The 19,085-nt window shown below is 37.3% G+C and overlaps 2 protein-coding genes across 3 annotated transcripts in view; one reads left to right on the top strand and one right to left on the bottom strand.

The window, feature by feature from the left end:
* LOC134366486 (large ribosomal subunit protein eL42-like) overlaps window positions 1-17,582 on the bottom strand; it is a 21,313-nt gene extending 3,731 nt beyond the window's left edge. The window contains exons 1-2 of the mRNA XM_063082885.1: window positions 17,480-17,582; window positions 13,548-13,602 (exon numbers count right to left, since the gene is read on the bottom strand). Coding sequence (XP_062938955.1) covers window positions 13,548-13,602; window positions 17,480-17,582 — 158 coding nt within the window. The remainder of the gene's footprint in view (window positions 1-13,547; window positions 13,603-17,479) is intronic.
* SMYD3 (SET and MYND domain containing 3) overlaps window positions 1-19,085 on the top strand; it is a 663,795-nt gene that overhangs the window by 59,485 nt on the left and 585,225 nt on the right. The gene's annotated exons all lie outside the window — the stretch shown is intronic.

Here is a 19,085-nt window from a genome sequence, read left to right as displayed (position 1 = left end):
GCACGTGTGTGCGTGCTGGGGTCCTTTAAATGAGAACTCACTCATTAATTCCCCCTCCCCCAGGGAGAGCATTAATCCATTCATGAGGGATCCGCCCCCATGACTCAATCAGTTTCCAACACTGCCAGATTGGAGATCACATTTCCACATGAGTTTTGGAGGGGACAGTACATCCAAACTTCATCAGTATGGTTATTTTCCATTTGTTTATTCAGTCTCTCAACATGGATGTGCTGGGGATGCATATTTCTTGCTGGAGGATCAATTGTATAATATATATTCAAAGTTTTATTGTAGTAAGATAATGACAGTTTGACTTTTGGATGAGAAAGAGGAGAAGAGCACTTATTGGATATCTGTGCTGTCCCAGTCTCTGTGCCTTGGTTCTCAAAGTGTGGTCTCCAGAGCAGCAACTTCAGCATCATGTGGAATTTGTTAGCAAGGCAGATTGTCAGGCCCCACCCAAGACCCAGTGAATCAGAAACTCTGCAAGTGAGACCCAGCAATTGATGGTTTAACAACCCTTACAGGTGACTCTGATGCATGCTAAAGTAGAGAACCACTGTTTTATAGCAAGGAATTCTAATAACCACAACTCAAGTTGGAGTATATCCCGTTTTATAGGTAAGAAAAGTGAGGTTCAGATTGGAAATTCTCTCATAGTTCTGAAGTCCAGAAGTTTGAAATGAAGGTGTTGTCTACACCCCTTTTTCTAAAGGCTCTAGAAGAGAATCCTTGCGTGTTTTGAGCTTCTGGTGGCTCCTCGCAATCCTTGGTGTTCTTTGCCTTGTGGCTCATGACTCCAGTCTCTGCCTCTGTTGTCAGATGACTTTCTGTGTCTCTGTGTGTCCTCTCCTCTTCTTATAAGTTCACCAATCATTAGATTTAGGGCCCACCTTAATCCATGACCTCATCTTAACTAGTTACGTCTGTAGAGACCATATTTACAAAGAGTTACATTCTGAGGTTCCTGGGGGACATAAATTTGGTGGGGACACTATCACTATCATCCCACTACAACACCTTTGTAGAAAATCAGTTGACAATATGTGGGTACTTCAAAGAGTGTGTGGAAAATGGAATTAAAAGATAATACGCATCTTTCCAAGATCTGTTTGAAGACCCCTCATATATGAGAGCATTTCTGGACACTCTTCTGTTCAGTTGATCTATGTCTCTATCTTTATGCCAATACCGTACTGTCTTGATTACCCTGGCTTTATAGTAAGTCTTAACATCAGGTAGGGTGAGTCTCCCAACTTTGTTGTAAAAATAGTTTTAGCTATTTTAGGTCCTCAGCTTTTCAGTATAAATTTTAGAATCAGCTTGTCCAATTCTACAACAGGCTTTTGCCTGTTGGGATTTTGGTTGGGATTGCTTTGAATCTATTGATCAATTTGATTTCTTAATAATATTGAGTGTTTTGATTCATCAGTTTAGGTCTACCTTTCACTAGGGTTTAATAGTGGCTTTAAGTGTTCCCGGGCTTGTGGTTGCATAACTCTGTTCTGTGTCCATCTTTACATGGCCTTTTCCTCTTCTCTTTGTGTCTTATGTTCTTCTGCTTCTTACAAGGAATAGTTGTCACTGGATTTAGAGCCTGCCCAGATATTCCAGGACGATCTCATCTCAAGATCCTTAACTTAGTTACAGGTACAAATATCCTTTTTCCAAATGAGGTCATATTCACACATTCCAGGGGTCAGGACATGTTCATGTCTTTCTGAGAGCCACCATTCAGCCCACTACAAGAACCATGCTCAGTGCCTTACTTGAAAATTTGTTGCTTTATAAAATAAAATAAAAAAATAAAAAATAAAACAAATAAAAACAAGCCGTGTTTACATACTGAAATGAGTATTTGAGAGTGTTAGGGTTTATTCTTCCCTGATCGTGTCTCCTCCAACTAACCCAAGCCACACCGTCTTCTTGCTGTTTTTCAAACACTCCAAGCCAGGCCTTTGCACTGTTCTCATTGCTTTGGTGTCTCATCCTGCAGATGCTCCAAGCTCTGTTCCTTCAAATTCATTTGGGTCTCTGCTCAGTATCATCTTATTGGAGGGATTATCTTTACCTAAAATATCAATTCTCCGTCATTCTCCATTCCCTACCCTGTTTTATTTTCTTCTTAGCACTTACCCCCATCTGAGAGTTGTCAGTCTTTTGTTTGTTTTCATGAACTATAAAGTAAGCCCCATGATCGTAGGGACTCTGCTATTCATTAATATATCCCCAACACCTAAAGAAGCATCTGGTATATGGCAGGTGCTCAGCAAATATTTTTGAATTTATTTAAATGAACAAATGGATGAGTGGATGATTTTCTTCAGTAGAGAAATAACCTTTTAAGAAGGGAGATGGGGGCTGGCCAGTTAGCGCAGCTGGTTAGAGCGCAGCCTTAGAACACCAAGGCCATGGGTTCAGATCCCTGTATTGGCCAGCTGCCAAAAATAAATAAATAAATAAATAAATAAATAAATAAATAAATAAATCAGTGGTGGATATGGTTGAAAAAGGAGATGACTTTAATTACATTTCATTAAAATCCAGGCTTTAGGGCCGGCCCTGTGGCCCACTTGGGAGAGTGCGGCGCTGGGAGTGCAGCAGTGCTCCCGCCGCGGGTTCGCATCCTACATAAGGATGGCCGGTGCGCTCACTGGCTGAGCGCGGTGCGGCCGGTCACAAAAAGACAAAAAAAGAAAAAAAAATCCAGGCTTTAAAAAACAGCAGCTTGAAGAAGCTCCTACTTGTCAAATTTGGGACAGCTTGAGTGTTAAGAATAAGAACTCTGACTGAAACATTTTGAATAAGTAAAAACCCATTCGTGGTACACAAACAGGGTAGTAGGGTGAGGGGAAGGGAGAGAAAAAAGGCAAAGCTATACCTTGCTGAAGAATGCTTTCTTGTAAGAGTAGACAAATGATAGAAAATCACCATTTTGTAATTCTCAGTATAATGGTAGATTCAGGCAAGGGTCATGCATGGATGCAGAATACTGGGTGAAAGGTTGTTGGGGAAAGGGATGTGTGTTTGCATGGTGCCACTTCCAGGGGACACAGTACCTTTGCAGTGGAGTGGTCTGATGGCCACCACTCAATCAACTGATGCTGACTTTCAGTGTCCCTATCGTGATGCTGTATGAAGCATATATCAGCCATGAAGTATTCTTGAAAAAAATGTTTAACTTGATTCTAATCAAGTCTGCACTGAATTTCAAGGAAGTTGTAGGAAACACAGGGGATAGAGAAACAAGGTAAATAGCCCCAACAGGAAAACAATCACATCAATTCAAAATGCAAGACCATTTAATATGACACTTTTCTGGGACTTTTCAAAAAGTCGTCATAAAAAAAAAGTGTGTGTGTGTGTATATGTGACTGTTCTCTAGACAGAAGGAAACTAAAGAGACATAATTACCAATTGTGATCTGTGAATTTAGATTGGACCCAGATTGAAGGGGGAAATTATAACAGATATTCTTTCACCAGTTGGAGAAATTTGAGCATAGTTGCATATCAGATAATATGGTGTATTGTGGTCATATAACAGATTATGTTTTTCTTAGAAATCACATGCGTAAGTTTTTAGGGATGAGTTGTGATTCCTGCAACTTACTTTGAAATGAAAGAGCAAAAGAACATACACATACATGTATGCAGAGAGATGAAGCAGACAGGGCAGATTGTTAACAAATGTTGAATCTGGGGGAGGGTATATTAGTGATCATTATATTTTTTTCTCCTTAACTTTTCTATTCAAAAAGAGTGGGAGGAAAATAATCCTTTTAAAAAGCTGGAATTGAAACAGTAGAGCTCAATAATCCAAGTGATGATTACATGGCAATTAATTCCCCAGAGGAGAAGGGGGTGCTTTGAACTGGGAATGGGTGTTGAATGAAGAATTCACTAAACATGGAGCTGACCTGTCCACTTGATTTATTATGTGTGTGTGTCCTGCCTGCTCTCCTTATGTGGGTACTTCTGTAGACTATAAGGTTGAAAAAGAAATATTGGAAAGACAATCATCCCTTGTATTGAGGGAATCAATCTTAAAGACAGGTGAAACAACTTCAGGTATGTGGTCTCTCATATTTGTGAGACGGAAACTTCTGGAAGTTAGTTTTGTTTTCAAATATCAAATTTTTTTAGTATTTTCATCTTGTCATAAGCTTAAAATTTTCCTCTGAATTTTATAGACAATAATTATTTTTCTGTTTTGAAGCAATCAATTATTTGCATTACAAGTATTCTCTTCTTATATTGCATTTTGTAACTTAATGTTAAGAAAGTTAATGGGACCAAAAAAGTATAGGGACCCATTCTAATTCACTTATTTAATCACCTGCCTGATTTTTCAGAATAAAGCAAAACAGAACAGATTACCCTACAATTAGATGATCTAGTTTCCAAAGGAAACATTATAATGATAATGTATTTAATATTTTAATAAAATTTTCATTTACAGAATTTGGTATTGCTTCTTGAAAGCTATGTAGCTTAAAATACAGAACTTGCTCTAAGTTATGATGTGATGAATTAGCTAGGATGTCATTTCTAAATTACTGTTACTATAGTGATAGAGAACTTCTCTTAACAGTGCAGTGTCATTAGATGCCTCAACTTACATAATATTTACCCCCATATGGTACCCATCTAAATCACAGACAACTTTTAATCAGATTTTCAAAATGAAACCTTTCATAGTCAGAGATCCTGTTGCAAGCTCAAAGAGCTGCTTTGAATGGGTTTAGAAAATCAGAACCTCTAATGGTCTCTAATGTGAAGATTCCATTTACTGAAGATTTCTCCCCCAGATTTTATTTATCCAGAATTTACTGGATAATGTTGCCTTTTCATTTTTGACATTCTTTGAAAGATTATGTTGTTTCTAGATAGTAAATTGTCATATCTTTTCTTACTAGATAAATAGAATTATTTCTGCAGTAGTCTTTAGGACAAATGAGGTAATACATTATCTTATGGGTGTAGTATTATGACGCCTTGATTCTCTACTCACTTGCTATTTGCTACATCTAGTCATGTGGGTATATTCTATTTCATAGTTTGGCCAGTAGTAAAATGAGCCATGATTTTGGGCTGTGCTCCCACAAAATCATTAGGAGAGTGGAGTATCCTCTTCACTATTTCAGTATTTGGTTTTCATATTTAGAGGCAATTGATATATTTACATCCTGGGTCTTCTGACTTACCTTAGTAGACGGGAAAGTAAAGATTAAAAAACAAATGGGTTCTAGGAAAGATTTAAAGGGATGAAATGCAATTAACTGCTTGTGATCTTGCATGAACTTGATCTGTGGGAAATTCATTGGTTATGCATTCACGTGATTCTCAGTCTTATTAACACGTGTTTAGTAATACCTTACTTTTTATGAGTCTGTCTGAATGTGAGCTAACAGTATAATGCCCACCAAACTGAGAAGGTATTCCGAGACCAAAGAATGAAGCAGGTGACTCCGTATGGTTTACAAGGAGTTTATTATCATTATTATTATTGATGGGTGGTTACTTACAGGGAGTGGATCTGAGTGCTGTGCAATTGCTGTGGAAGTGGGAGATTCTCAGGCACCTTGCGGCCTCCTGTTGTTTATCTTTGGTGTTGTTGGCATCATTGCTCTTATCTTTTTTTTTTTCTTGGCAGCTGGCCGGTATGGGGATCTGAACCCTTGACATTGGTGTTATGACACAGTGCTCCTACCAACCGAGTTAACGGACCATTCCCCTTACCTTACACAAGCATAGCATTTTGTTCCTTTCCCTTCCTCAGTTGTTAAGCAACCTGTGCTGGGGAAAGATTGTAACTGTCTTCCAAGCCAGAGCTCCGAAGGCCCTGAGGATGGAGTGAGTTCTGACCAGCATTCTTACAGTCACTAAGTTAATTCCTTCATTTTCAAGGTTTTTTGTTTGTTTGTTTTTTGTTTGGATGTCCACTCAGAAGCAAAGCTCCAGGCCCATTTCAGAAGTGAGAAGGTTTGTGCAATTAAGTCTAGGTCATTCAGGCAAATTAAGTTCTTATCTGTACTAAGCTCTCCCAGACAAATGGCTGGAAGTCCCCTTCATACTTGCACAAATTAAATTCCTAATCTCTTGGTTTGCAAAAGACGTGTCCTGACAGCTGTAGGGGTTTTCCAACTTAGCCCTCTTGAGTTCATGTTCTTTGTTGTTAACTGTGTGGTATTCTATTGGACTCTGGGCACCTTAAACACAGTTTGAAATTTAGATAAAGATTTGAGAGTGGCTTAAAAAGTAGCAGAATTTTATTAGTGCTGTTTATCCCTCGGGGTCAGTAGTAAGAAGGGGAAATTCTGATTTCCTGCCCTGTACTGTGCTCTGATTGGGTTATATTCATGGAAGGCAGTTTTAGGGACATAGGACAGGCCTGAAATTGAAAGTACTGTGTCTTCATTTTGTCAGAGTTGACTTGGTGCTGTCTCCACACTCATAGTCTAAAGTGCTGGCAAAAATAGGCAGTGGTTTATCCTCAGGGCAAACCCTCCCTCCTAAAGTGACCCTTCTCACTTTGTTAGCATTTATTGAACGTTTACTACCTGCTAGGTGCCTTCACCTAATCCGCACAGCAATTCAGTGAAGTACAGGTACTTACAATGTTATTACCACCACCATTACCATCATCACCATCACTCCTGTTTTAAAGATGAGGAAATTGAGCCTTAAGGATATTAAGAGGTTTATTCAAAGTCAAAGTTTATTATGAGTAAGTGGTAGAGCTGGGATTCAAATCCTGGACTTCCTTATTCTAGAGTCCTGCACCCCTAGGTTGAATTTACATATCCTAAAACTCACCACATTGCCTCCTATCTTGATTCTACTTCTGTACTTAGAACATCATGACTGACAGCTTTTGTGCTTTGTGTGTCTGGCTTCCAATTTTGAGTTAAGGTCTCAGGAGCTGTTTCTTAGATTAGTTACCTTCAGACTGGGATATACACAGTCATGCACTGCATAACGACTTTTCAGTAAACCGTGGACCACACATACGACGGTGGTCCCATGAAATTATAACAGCTATACAATATAGCCTAGGTGTGTAGTAGGCTCTACCATCTAGGTTTGTGTAAGTATACCCTCTGATGTTTGCGCAACGACAAAAGCACTTAATGGTGCCTTTCTCGGAATGTGTTCCTGTCGTTAAGCTACCTATGAGTGTATATGCTGAGGGGTTCATGGAGACTTCCCAGGGATTTTGCATTCAAAAATTGTTTTAATGGTATTTAGATGCTCAATGTCCTTACTTACTCTTTCCTAGTATGGTTGCCTGAGAACACCCGGGGCAGGCTTCTGCTTTCCCAGCTCTCCATTCACAAATTGCTTTTTTTTTTTCCCACTTGACAAAGATGGTCAGTCAGTCAAAGATGCTTCTCACCCAGGAAGAATCTTACAACAGTTGATTGCCTCCGGGAGTAAAAGCCTCTGGTTCACCCAATAAATTTAAAGAATTTAAGAATTCTTAGCTTCTGGTTGAGAATTTGAAAATAGCAAAGTGAAGAGAGCTTTGGTCAGAATCATAGATGTTTCATCCAGGTAACGTAACTCCACATCTTATTTATCTTTTTCAGAATCAACTTGCTTATTGTCTATCTATGGCGGTAGGGGTGGGGTTTAAGGGAAGGCATATTAGCACTTTTATTTGAATTGAAAAATGAATTTTCTTAAAGAAAGTAAATTGGATTTGATTTATTCACTTGGCAGTGAGGACAGGCTTAGCAATTAGATTGTTTGGGTGGACATATTTCATTAAGTAAATGAGTGAAATATACTGCTTCCAGGGTTGCAGTGATAATATATTTAAAATATATACATACTGTATACCATACTGGAAGTTATATCCATGCCTCCATTAAATTTGTGATAAAAATTTTAAATGTCAGTTTAAAAATGTCAGAAGAGTACAAGATTTTTCAAAATCTTTCAGGAAGTGCACAAGTGAAAAAGTTGAAGAACATGGTGTTAGGTCACCGTGTCCCTCTTACCTATCCCCACACCAGCCCAACTCTCCCTTGCCTAAGACTGGCTAGAACCCCGATTTGTCTGGGAAAAGAGTTAGGGCTTATTTCTCCCAAGTATTTTAAAATTAGATTGTTATCTACTTGAAGCACTTTAAATAAATCTTAGTTGCTAAGTCACTTTCTTTAGAAGCTGCCTCTTAATGTTGCATTTGTATCGATTTTATAGGAGACTGTTGGCGTTTTGGGGAGTTATGTTCTAGAGTCTTCTAAATAGATTGAGATTCAACTATCTTATATTAATATCTGACTGTGTATCAAGTTCCACTAGAGAAGTTAGTGAATACTATACTGTACTTGTAGGAGAGGAAGAAATGTCCAATTTGAGGATCCAACATAAGGATATTAAAAATAGTTTAACATTTATTATCATCTTATTCTTTGGTGAAACCAGTGTGACTGATTGGCAAGAGGAAGTTGAGCAAAATTTCTTATGCCAAAATATGTGTCGGTGAACCAGTATGTTACTTACTGTAAGCAATCAAAGAGTAAAAAGCCAGAAACAACCATAAGGAATATACAAAACCCGAAGTAGACAAAGCTCCCACCAGTTTTTACATTTAAATAAGAAAAGTTTAAACATAGTAGAGTTTGAAGTCTGAAGTTGGGAACCTGGAGCACGTTGTGTGGGAAGTTGGTAGTGGGCAAGAATCCTGAAAGACAGAGAAGATAGCCTGAGGTTAGGTGGACACAGCGGTTTTGGGAAAGCTGACTGTCCTTCCCAAGGCGTTGGGTTCCTACCTGAGTCTACTTCCCGGGCTCACCCATCCATTCCCTTTTGCCCTGCTTCTTCTCACAAAAGCTTTGAGGGAGTAGGACCAATGTTTGTTTGAATGATTCTGATTCACCAGTGAGCCGTAACGTTTATTCATTTTGCAGCCTTAAACGTCTGGCCTAGTTCAATACTGTATTAAAAAAAAAAATTTTTTTTTAAACTTCCAACTGATCTCTAGTTTCTACTTCAGGACATGTTTTAATCTTAAGATTCTTTCCTTTTCTCATTTTTTATGTGACTACTTTTACTCTTCTTACCCTCCTCACTAAAACAAACCTTTTTAATAGTCTTTTAATGAAGAATTGCCCTTAATCGTCCATTATTTTTGTGCCTGTGCTCTACGTCTAATGGATCATTACGTCACCCCTTCCTTGCCTAAAGAATAGGTACTTCACAGTGACTGAAGTAACACCTCCACTGTGCTCCCATAGCACGTATATATTGTAGAATTTATCATATCATATAGTTCATGGTGGTGTGTACATTGGATTCCTCAGCTGGGTTGTGAAAGCTTTGAAATTATGTTTGTATTATCTGTGACTTTTCAGTGCTTTCCATAGTGCCTCAACATGGTAGGCATTTTATGCTTGTTGACTGAATGAATACGTATATAAACATCAAAGATATTAAAAAGAAAGTAGTGAAAAAAAAAGACTAATAATAATATTAGCCAATTTCTATAGTGTGCTTATTATGTGCCATAATAAGTGCTTTGTATGTACTAACTCATGGAGTCCTCATAACCTCCCGATGTATTCTCAAATTTTATTTCCTAGATTAAAGACAAGTGAGAATAGCTTGGAAACTCATCTCTAATTCATTTTTAGGTGAAAATAGAAAGTAAGCTTTATAGTCTGTTGTACCTGCTGTAGGTGGCATTATAGCATAGTGGTTATGCCTGTGGGCTCTAGAGCCAGGCTACCTGCATTCACATCCTGGCTGTGACTCTAATTAGCTGTGCAAGTTAATGGGCAAATGAGCCTTCATTTGTTCATCTGCAAAAAAGGGAATGATGATAAAATGTACCTTATAAGATTGTTATGGACACTAAAGGTACTGCGTGCAGCATGCTTGGGCAGTACCTAGCAAAAATGAACGCCCAATAAGGATTCGCTATTATTATTTCATAAATGACTATCTTGACACTTTTACCTTAACACAATTAAATGTCTTGCATGTCAGACTTCTGGCTATCTTCTTCGCATGTTCAGATAGGAAGACTTTAGGGGAGTATATTCTCTGTATGTTTTAAAAGTTACTTACAACCTAAAATGTCAGTGGTATTAATTCAGGGAAAATGAGAGGCCACTCTTTCTCCTTGTTTCAGTGTCTTTGTTGAGCCACTACAGTGCTTTCTCATTTCTCAAAGTCTCAGAAAAGGAGTGACCTGGCCAATTTTTAAATAGGTATCATTAATAATAGGTAATACTGGTTTGCTGGTTTTAAATTAGCATCTGTTTGTTCATCAGTATAGTGAACAATGGTACTTTTCTCTCAGGGTTTCTTCTAAGTACAAAATGAGGTGACTTGGGGCTTTTGTCATCACAAATTCTGCAACATTGTTACAAGCCATGACTTTACCCTGTAGGTGAAATGACCTTAAAACAAAGGTATACTGGTACTTTAATAAGTAAACTTCAATGAATGAGGTCTAAGAAAGAATCACCGTAAAATGAATTTTACTTACAATGATTACTATTTAAAATCTTTTTTTAAGCCTCCTAGTCAGCTATTTCAAAGTCTTGGACAAAAAGCTCTTCCTCCTGTGTCTGAATGTGCATGTGCTTATGAATGGAGCGCCAAATGGAGAGGCACAGAGCAGATAAAGGGTTACCTATAATTTGCTTCTGCATAACGTGACCAGATTGGAAGACCATGTTTTTTCCCACAAACAGGTGTGTATAATTCCCAGTGGCCTTAAACCAAGCAGTCAGCATGTATAATCTTACCACATGTGGCACTGAGATGGAATTGTTTCATTCACAAAGGGTTTTCTTCCTCTCATAGGAAAATACAAAGGAAGGGGTACATCAGTACATTCAGAACGATGGTCACAGATGAGAAAGCTCCAATCCTGTAATTATGAAAGGGATTTTATGAACTTCTAACTTTCTGTGAAAGCTCACAGTGCTGCTGCAGGTTGTTTCTATTCCTATATAGTAGTCAAACATGAGGCTTTCCTTTTTCGTCACATCAAAGTCAACATTTTCATCTTTACCTTAAATATGTTTGTACAGTTACTTTAATTTAGTTTTTGCACCCCCAAAATCTTTCTTTTTTTCATAGACATATACTTACAGATTTGGGGAAAGAGTTCCTACATCACTAGTTTCTGTCTGAAAAGACATTTATAAATTGGACTTTGTAATTAATAAATATTATGTTGATTATTTTCCCTATGACCCTAAATATCGTTAAATATTAACAGGTAGTTTGTTCAGCATTATAATGGGCATGATGAAATCTCCCTCACAGGTTTTTTGTGAGGATGAAATAACTTCTGCAAAGTGCTAGTGTAGTGCTTGGCAGATGATAAGTACTCAATTTGTGGTAGATATCTTCTACTAGTGTTAATTTTTAATGGTCTTTAGTGACATGGGGCAAATAATCATATTGAGTGGTAAAAGTAAATTACAAAATGGTATCCTGGGTCTTGAGAAATAAAATTTAAGTATACTTTTTGTGTATATTGGTTTAACAGTAGCTCGCTCTCTGGGTGATAGTATTATTTTCTTCTGTTTGTTTTTTTCATTATTTTGCAATTAAAAAACCCACATAGATGACTAATTATCTGAGTGAAAGCTTCATTTAAAATTTAAAAAAAAATGCTGTTGAAAACTGTTATAATTGCCTGCAGAAATAATGTTTTGACTTTTTTTCACCTCATAGGTAAATTGAGAATATGTACATTTGTGGTAGGAGCAGTTATCTTTGCAGAACATATGGGTGACATTTGGTTTGGACATTGATGGTATTGGTGGAAAAAATGCAGAATTATAGGATGGTTGATCATTCTGGACTTCCCCCAAATTTTACTTTGGTTTTTTAAAAAATTTCTTGATTAGATTTTTACCTCTGAGGTAATATTAGATGATCTACCAATCCAATTTCTATTTCTTATGTATTCCATTTTGGGTTATAAAATAACCAAGATAAAAGATCAGATAGAACATAAAATTCTGGCTGATCCCATGGTGATAAAATTTCTATCAGAATTTAACATAAAAAATCCCACAAAGTAGTAATCACTGTCCTTATGTCAAGATATTATAAATTTTAGAATATTTAATGTAGCCACTTCATTTTTAGTATTTGTTAGAATATCTTTAATAAAATACAAACTGGACTTACTAGTAACAGTGGATATCTATGCATTGTTGAAATAATTTAAAAAGTGTGTAGAGAGATTAAGTGTTAGGTAAAGTCAATCTCTTCTTTTTACTTCCATTATGTTACTCAAGGAACGGTAGTTGCAGACTCTGAGACTAGAAGCATAAATGTGCTGGAAGTACTAAGCAGTTTGCTTTCTTAAGTGGGTTACATACATTCTCTCTGTGTCAGTTAATGCTTTCTTTATAGACAGATAGTGTGGGTGGAATTTATTTATCATAAATTCCAAAAGGAGTAAGGAAATCTTCTTCCTCTGCCTAGCATATGCTGGACCTGTGACTCCGTAAACTGACCCATAGCTGGCTGTCTATTCTTGGTGGCAGGATGGTGGGAAGGAGGGTGGCCTGGCAGTCAGGAGGCTCTAGGCTGCCTCTAAGCAAACAACTCCAATAATCTCTCTCTTTTTTTTAAGTTTATTTTTTAGTTAAGGTAAAATACACATAACATCAAATTTACCGTCCTGAACATTGGTAAGCATATAGTTCAGTGGAGTAAGTGCACTGACACTGTGGTACACCCGTCACCTCATCCATCTCCAGTCTTCTTTCATCTTGCAAATCTGAAACTCTGTACCCATTAAACAGTAACTCCCCATCCCCCCACTTTCTATCTCTATGAATTTGACTACTCTAGTTACCTCGTATAACTGGGATCATACAGTACTTGTCCTTTTGAGACTGACATTTCATGTAGCATAATGTCCTCAAGGTTCATACATGTTGTAACATGTGTCAGAATTTCCTTTCTTTCTAAGGCTGAATATTCCATTGTATATATACAACATTTTGTTTAGCTATCCGTCCATAGTTGGACACTGGGTTGCTTCCACCTTTTGGCTATTGTGAGTAATGCAGCTATGAATATGGGTATACAAATACCTGTTTGAGACCCTACTTTCAATTCTTTGGGGACTATACCCAGAAATGGAATTGCTGGATCATATGGTAATTCTATTTTTAGTATTTTGAGGAACTGTCATACTGTTTTCCAAAGTGGCTACACCATTTTACATTCCAACCAAAAGTGCACAAGGGTTCTAATTTTTCTCTAGATTCTCGCCAACATTTATACATTTATTTTCTATTGTGATGGTGTTTTTTTTTTTTTTTTTTTAGTGGCTGGCCGGTACAGAGATCCAAACCTGTGACGGTGGTGTTATAAGGCTGTGCTCTAACCAACTGAGCTAATGGGCCAGCCCCCCCCCCATTTTGATTCACTCTGGTTGCACATGTGTGATGATCAATTAAGTTCATATGTGTATATACTGTTTTAAAATTTTTCTTGGATGCTCTGATTGACCTAGACCAGTGTTTCCTAAACATACTAGATCATAAGACTTACCTGGGGTAAGATTCCTGCCCCAGACCAATTGAATCAGAATCTTCAGGGGAGGAGCCTGTAAATGTGTTTATTTGACAAGCACCCCAATTTTTAGAAAAACTGATTAGACCTTTATTTTCCTTGATTATTGGTCAGATAGGCTTTTTTTTTTTTTTTTTGGGTGGCTGGCTGGCTAGGGGATCTGAAACCTTGACCCTGGTGTTACCAACACTGCATTCTAGCCAGCTGAGCTAACTGGCCAGCCTGGTCAGATAGGTTTTATAAGCCTTCCATGATGTTCCTCTTGGAGAGTCACAATGAACATTAACTTATTAAAGGATATGCAAAAATTTCCCCAAGAAAATCTATTTTATGTTTGTTTAATCCAGTATATCACTTAACTTCTTACACTATAGTATTATTCCTCAGGACATAATTTGGCAAATATTGATTTAGACAAATGTTTTTCAACTCTCATTCCATGGGAAAATTTTATCATTCTGAAAATTTCATCACTGAAAGTTCTTACTAGATGTCACTATACCTTTTTACAACCTCACTCAACGTATTCAGGCCCTACCTATCAATTCCTGTGCAAAAGAGGTTTTTTGTTTTCTGTATACATAGCACAGCCTTGTCTGCTTATAATTAGTGGGAGCTGTTCATTTTTTGTGGTTTCTCTAGGTTTTAATTATTTTAGTCTTAAAATTATAAACTTATTCATTGTAGTCTTTTGATACTACTGGAACATAAGGGTGATTTTCAAGTGTGAGGGAGAAAATATCCAAAGATCTTGTGACTGTAGTAATAACAGCAAGTCAGGTCTTCAGGGTGTTTTGTGACTAATAAAAATGAAGCCCAGCTTGATGTCTACAGTGCAAAATTGCTAGGTGTTATCTAGAGCTGCACTGTCCAGTTTAATAGCCACTAGCCACATGTAGCTATTTAAATTAAGTAAAAAATTTAGTACTTTAATTGCACTACCTGCATTTCAAGTGTTTAATGGCCACATATGGCTAGTGGTTTTTGTATTGGACAGTGTAGATATAGAACATTCCACCATTGCAGAAAGTTCTGTTGGATAGTGCCAAACTAGAGGGTATAAAAGATTATTTTGTTTTATTGCATGACCTAGATGAGGTAAGTATGCCAAAACTGTTTGTCATTTGTGGAGTTGATTTGCTGAATAAAACCATGAAGCCTGAAAAGTTTCTTTACATCTAAAGAGAAAAATTTATCATTAGAAAATACACTCAACCAAAAAACAAAACAATAGCTTACTATTGTTTTGTTTTATACTCTTCAAAAAACTCAAACATGCATACAAGGGGTTTGTTTAAAAACCCATTAATTCTTGAAAAACTTTTCATTGAACTATTATGTACATACAGAAAAAAAAAAATTATTGGTCGGCAAAGTTTTACAAATGGAACATCCCTGCATCACCAGCACCCCACATGTCTCCTTCCTTATGTGATGAAAGTGTTCCAAATACTGCTTATTTATTAATAAACATATTTTCACTTCTAAGTATTAAATGAATTTGAGATGCTTTGTCAGAAAAACATATCTTTTCAATTTATGAAACATAAATTGAATTTTGAAATAAAATTGAATTTAGGTTGGGTCTCCAATCCTCTATAGTAAATGATGTCTTCAATTTGTGGAATAAAATAGACATTTTTAAAAAGTATAATTTTCAGTTGAAGTGCAACTAATAGAATAATTATGAAATATAGCTTCTTAATTTTTGGAATGATCTCTTACTAGACATGAATATAAGAAGTAATGGAAGCATTATTTGTGAACACTTGAAAACACTTTTTTGAATATGTAATACCTACTATCTACTGGAAGACAACTTGTGTTAGGGAAGCATAGAGATTACCAGTTCTTTAGTCAATCATCAAAATATCCATTCCATGTATACTGAAAAGGAAAAACCTACAAAAGAGAGTAGAGCGGTGGTTACTAGAGACTAGTAAGGGGAAGGGGCAGGGGATTGGGCAGAGGGTGGTCAATGGATACCAAATTGTAGAGACAGGAAGAATAAGATGTAGTGTTCTATAGCAATATAGGGAGACTACAGTCAACAAAAATTACTATATAACTTCAAGTAACTAGTTGAGGGGATTTTGAATGTTCCCAACACAAAGAGGACAAATGTTTGACGTGATGGATATGCTAATTACCATGATATGATCATTTCACACTATATAAATGTACTACCCAAATATCATATTGTACTCCATAAATATATACATTATCATGGGTCAATTAAGAAGAAATAACGTAACAAGAAAAAAATTTCAGAGACATGCGGAATATACTATAAGGTATATGTACTTCACAGGGCCTGGTTTTCCAAAGCCTTGCAGTTTCAAATATTGACCTGCAGAGAACTGGAAATTTTCCTCAGGCTATAAAGTCTCTGGTGTAAGATAAAGATTTGTGGCACAGCAAAGTTGCTGGCTCAAGGACAGACTAGTTACTGATTGTTATGTAAAGATACTGAGAAATTGCTGTACTATCACTTGTCTACTGGAATGTCATCTGGCTTGTTTCACTGAAAGTTACCAGCCTATATTGTTAAACTATAACCCCACCTATGTTCTCTTCCCATAACTTCCTGGTCTGGAAAATAAATGCAGGAAGAGAACCCCAATTCAGGGTTAATTTCCCGGGGAAGGGATGCCTCTTGCTTGAGCGTTCCCAAGGGAAGTTAACTGCTTTGGGACCTCTCACTGCTCAGAAGAGATGGGCTTTGAACAATCCTTTGCGTCTCTGTCACCCAGGGGAAGTAGGATGACAAATCCGTGGGGGGCGAAGCAACAAAGCAACAGAGACAGAAGTAGATTAGATGTTATCAGAAACTGGGGGGAAGGAATAGTGAGAACTTATTGCTTCATGGATACAGAGTTTATGTTTGGGATGACGAAGAAGTTTTGGAAGTAGAGGTGGTGGTCACATAGCATTGTGAATGTAATTAATTCCATGCAATTGCATGTTCAAAATGCTTAAAATGGCAAACCTTATGTTATATATATTGTACCACACACACACAGAAGGAAGAACCTACAGAATTATCTTCAGATTTAGGGTTATGATAAGTTTTTAACAAACAAACATAAGAAGTTGGAGTGATTAAACTCTCCCAAGAAAGGCCAGTAAAAATATTGGTATTTTTTCCATTAGTAAAATTCTGGGCCTTGATGATGATGACAGAAATGAGTTGGTTTCTAGACTTTTTGTTTCATACCTTCATATTTAATCCCAAGAGTAGAAGTTTAGTGGGAAAATAGTAATCACATGAATATTTTAAATTTCAGCAGTGTATTTTATAGGTATTTCATGTAACATATCTTTAGATATAATTCCTTGTATATATGTGGGCTAATAAATATGTACATTTTTGTTCTACTTAAGAATTTAATAATTAGGTTGTTTAATACGTATGTAATGTTCATGATCTACAGCAGAGACTTTTACTAGCTATTGTAGCCTAGTTTTTTTCCAAATTTTTTTGGATTAGAATTTACAAAAACTATATTTTGCATCCTATCTTAGTACAAACACACGTATATTTATAACTGAAACCAATAAATAATACCTTACTACCTGCAACCCAGTATATATTTTATTCCATTCATCTTTAGTACCTTGTTGAGTTCAAGATGCTGGTAATGTCACAGTGAATTGATTTTACAACACACAAATGGGTTGCAGCTGACTATGTGAAAAATCCTGTTGTAGACTAATCCCCAACACGGGTCAAAATTCAGCAGTTGCTAATTGAGGAACCCTGCCTTCCTTCATCTCCACGTGGCACTGATGGTATACATGAGGGTACTTCAAAAATTTGGTGGCATTGGTGGTACAGTGGTGAGCATAGCTGCCTTCCAAAAATTCATGGAACAGTTCATACTATCTTTTAATTCTATTTTCCCACAAACTTGTGAAGTACCCTCGTAGTTTCTCCTTCTCATGGCCACTATTGGCCATCCAGATGCAGGTCTGCCTCTTAGTAAACACATCATGAGCCTTCTTTTCTGTCATTTTCACTTTGTTAATCCTGTTTAACTCTTGTCTACTGGGTGTTAATTGTGATCACAGGAAAGAGCCACAGTGTGAGAGGAGGAAAACCCAAACCTTGGAAGAAGTGTTTTTCCTCTTCTCTCACTGCACAGTCATCAACACGGAAGACCGAGCTCTATGACCAAAAAGTGTGGACAATTCTCCCCACCAGCGAGCAGGCCAGCAGTTCCGCAGTGGACACCAGCTGGGTGCCTTCCAATTCAATTCTGATACTATCTTCCTGGAGATAGTGTCAGATTCCACAGGTTGAGGGCTCAGCCCCCAAAACTGGTCCCCTGCCCCCCACTTCTGATGCTGGTCATGAGCTACAGGTTATTTTATCTGGGCTTCTAACCAACTGGCTATAAATTGGGGTTCCCACACTCCCCTCTTTGGGTTCGATTAATTTGCTGAGCAGCTCATAGAACTCAGGGAAAACAATTATCCATTTATTACCAAGGATATTTTAGAGGGTACAAATAAACAGCCAGATGAGATATATAGGGCGAGGTCTGGAAGGATCCCAAGCACAGGATCCCCTGTCCCCGTGGAGTTGGGGTGCACCACCCTCCTGGCAAGTAGAGGTGAAAATTCTCACTTGTTCGCCATCTGCAAGCTTCCCAGCCCAGGCCTTTTGGGTTTTTATGGAGGCCTCATTGCATTGGCATGATTGATTAAATCATTGGCTATTGGTGATCAACCTAACTAACCTTCATCCCCTCTCTCATCTCCAGAGGTTGGGGGTAGGGCTGAAAGTCCTGACTTGGTCTTTCCTGTGATCAGCCCCCATCCTGAAGCTACCTAAAGGATGGCAGCCACGAGTCAACTCATTACCGTACAAAAAAACAGCACTTTGGAGACTCTAAGACTTTTAGGAATTGTGTTCCAGGAGACAGGGATGAAGACCAAATACATATTTTCATGATATCACACACAGTGAGTTTGCAACCTGGGCACCATCACCACTTACTCCATTTTTTTTTACATTTAAAAAAATTGAGATATAATTAACATAACATGAAACTCACCATTTTAACCATTTTAAAGAATATAATTGAGTTTTTAGTATATTCACAATGTTCTGCAAGGATCACCACTATTTAACCCCAGAACATTTCCATCACTCTGGAAAGAAATGTATTTCCCCCATACCCACTCCCTGACAACTACTAATGTATTTTCTGTCTTTTTATGGATTTACCTATTCTAAACATTTCATATAAATGCAGTCACAAAATATGTGGTCATTTGTGACTGGCTTCTTTCATTTAGCACGTTTTCAAGGTTCATCCATGTTGTAGCATGTATCATCAGTACTTAGTTCCTTTTTATGGCTGAATAATATTTAATTGTATGGCTGTACCACCACACTTTGTTATTCATTCATCAGTTGATGGACATTTGGTTTTTTTCCCTCCACTTTTTGACTCTTATGAATAATGCTTCTGTGAACATTTGTGAGCAAGTTTTTGTGTGGACATACGT

Source organism: Cynocephalus volans, chromosome 18, assembly GCF_027409185.1.
Source record: "Cynocephalus volans isolate mCynVol1 chromosome 18, mCynVol1.pri, whole genome shotgun sequence".
In the NCBI taxonomy this organism is placed as follows: domain Eukaryota; kingdom Metazoa; phylum Chordata; class Mammalia; order Dermoptera; family Cynocephalidae; genus Cynocephalus; species Cynocephalus volans.
This window is presented reverse-complemented; position numbering and strand designations above follow the sequence as displayed.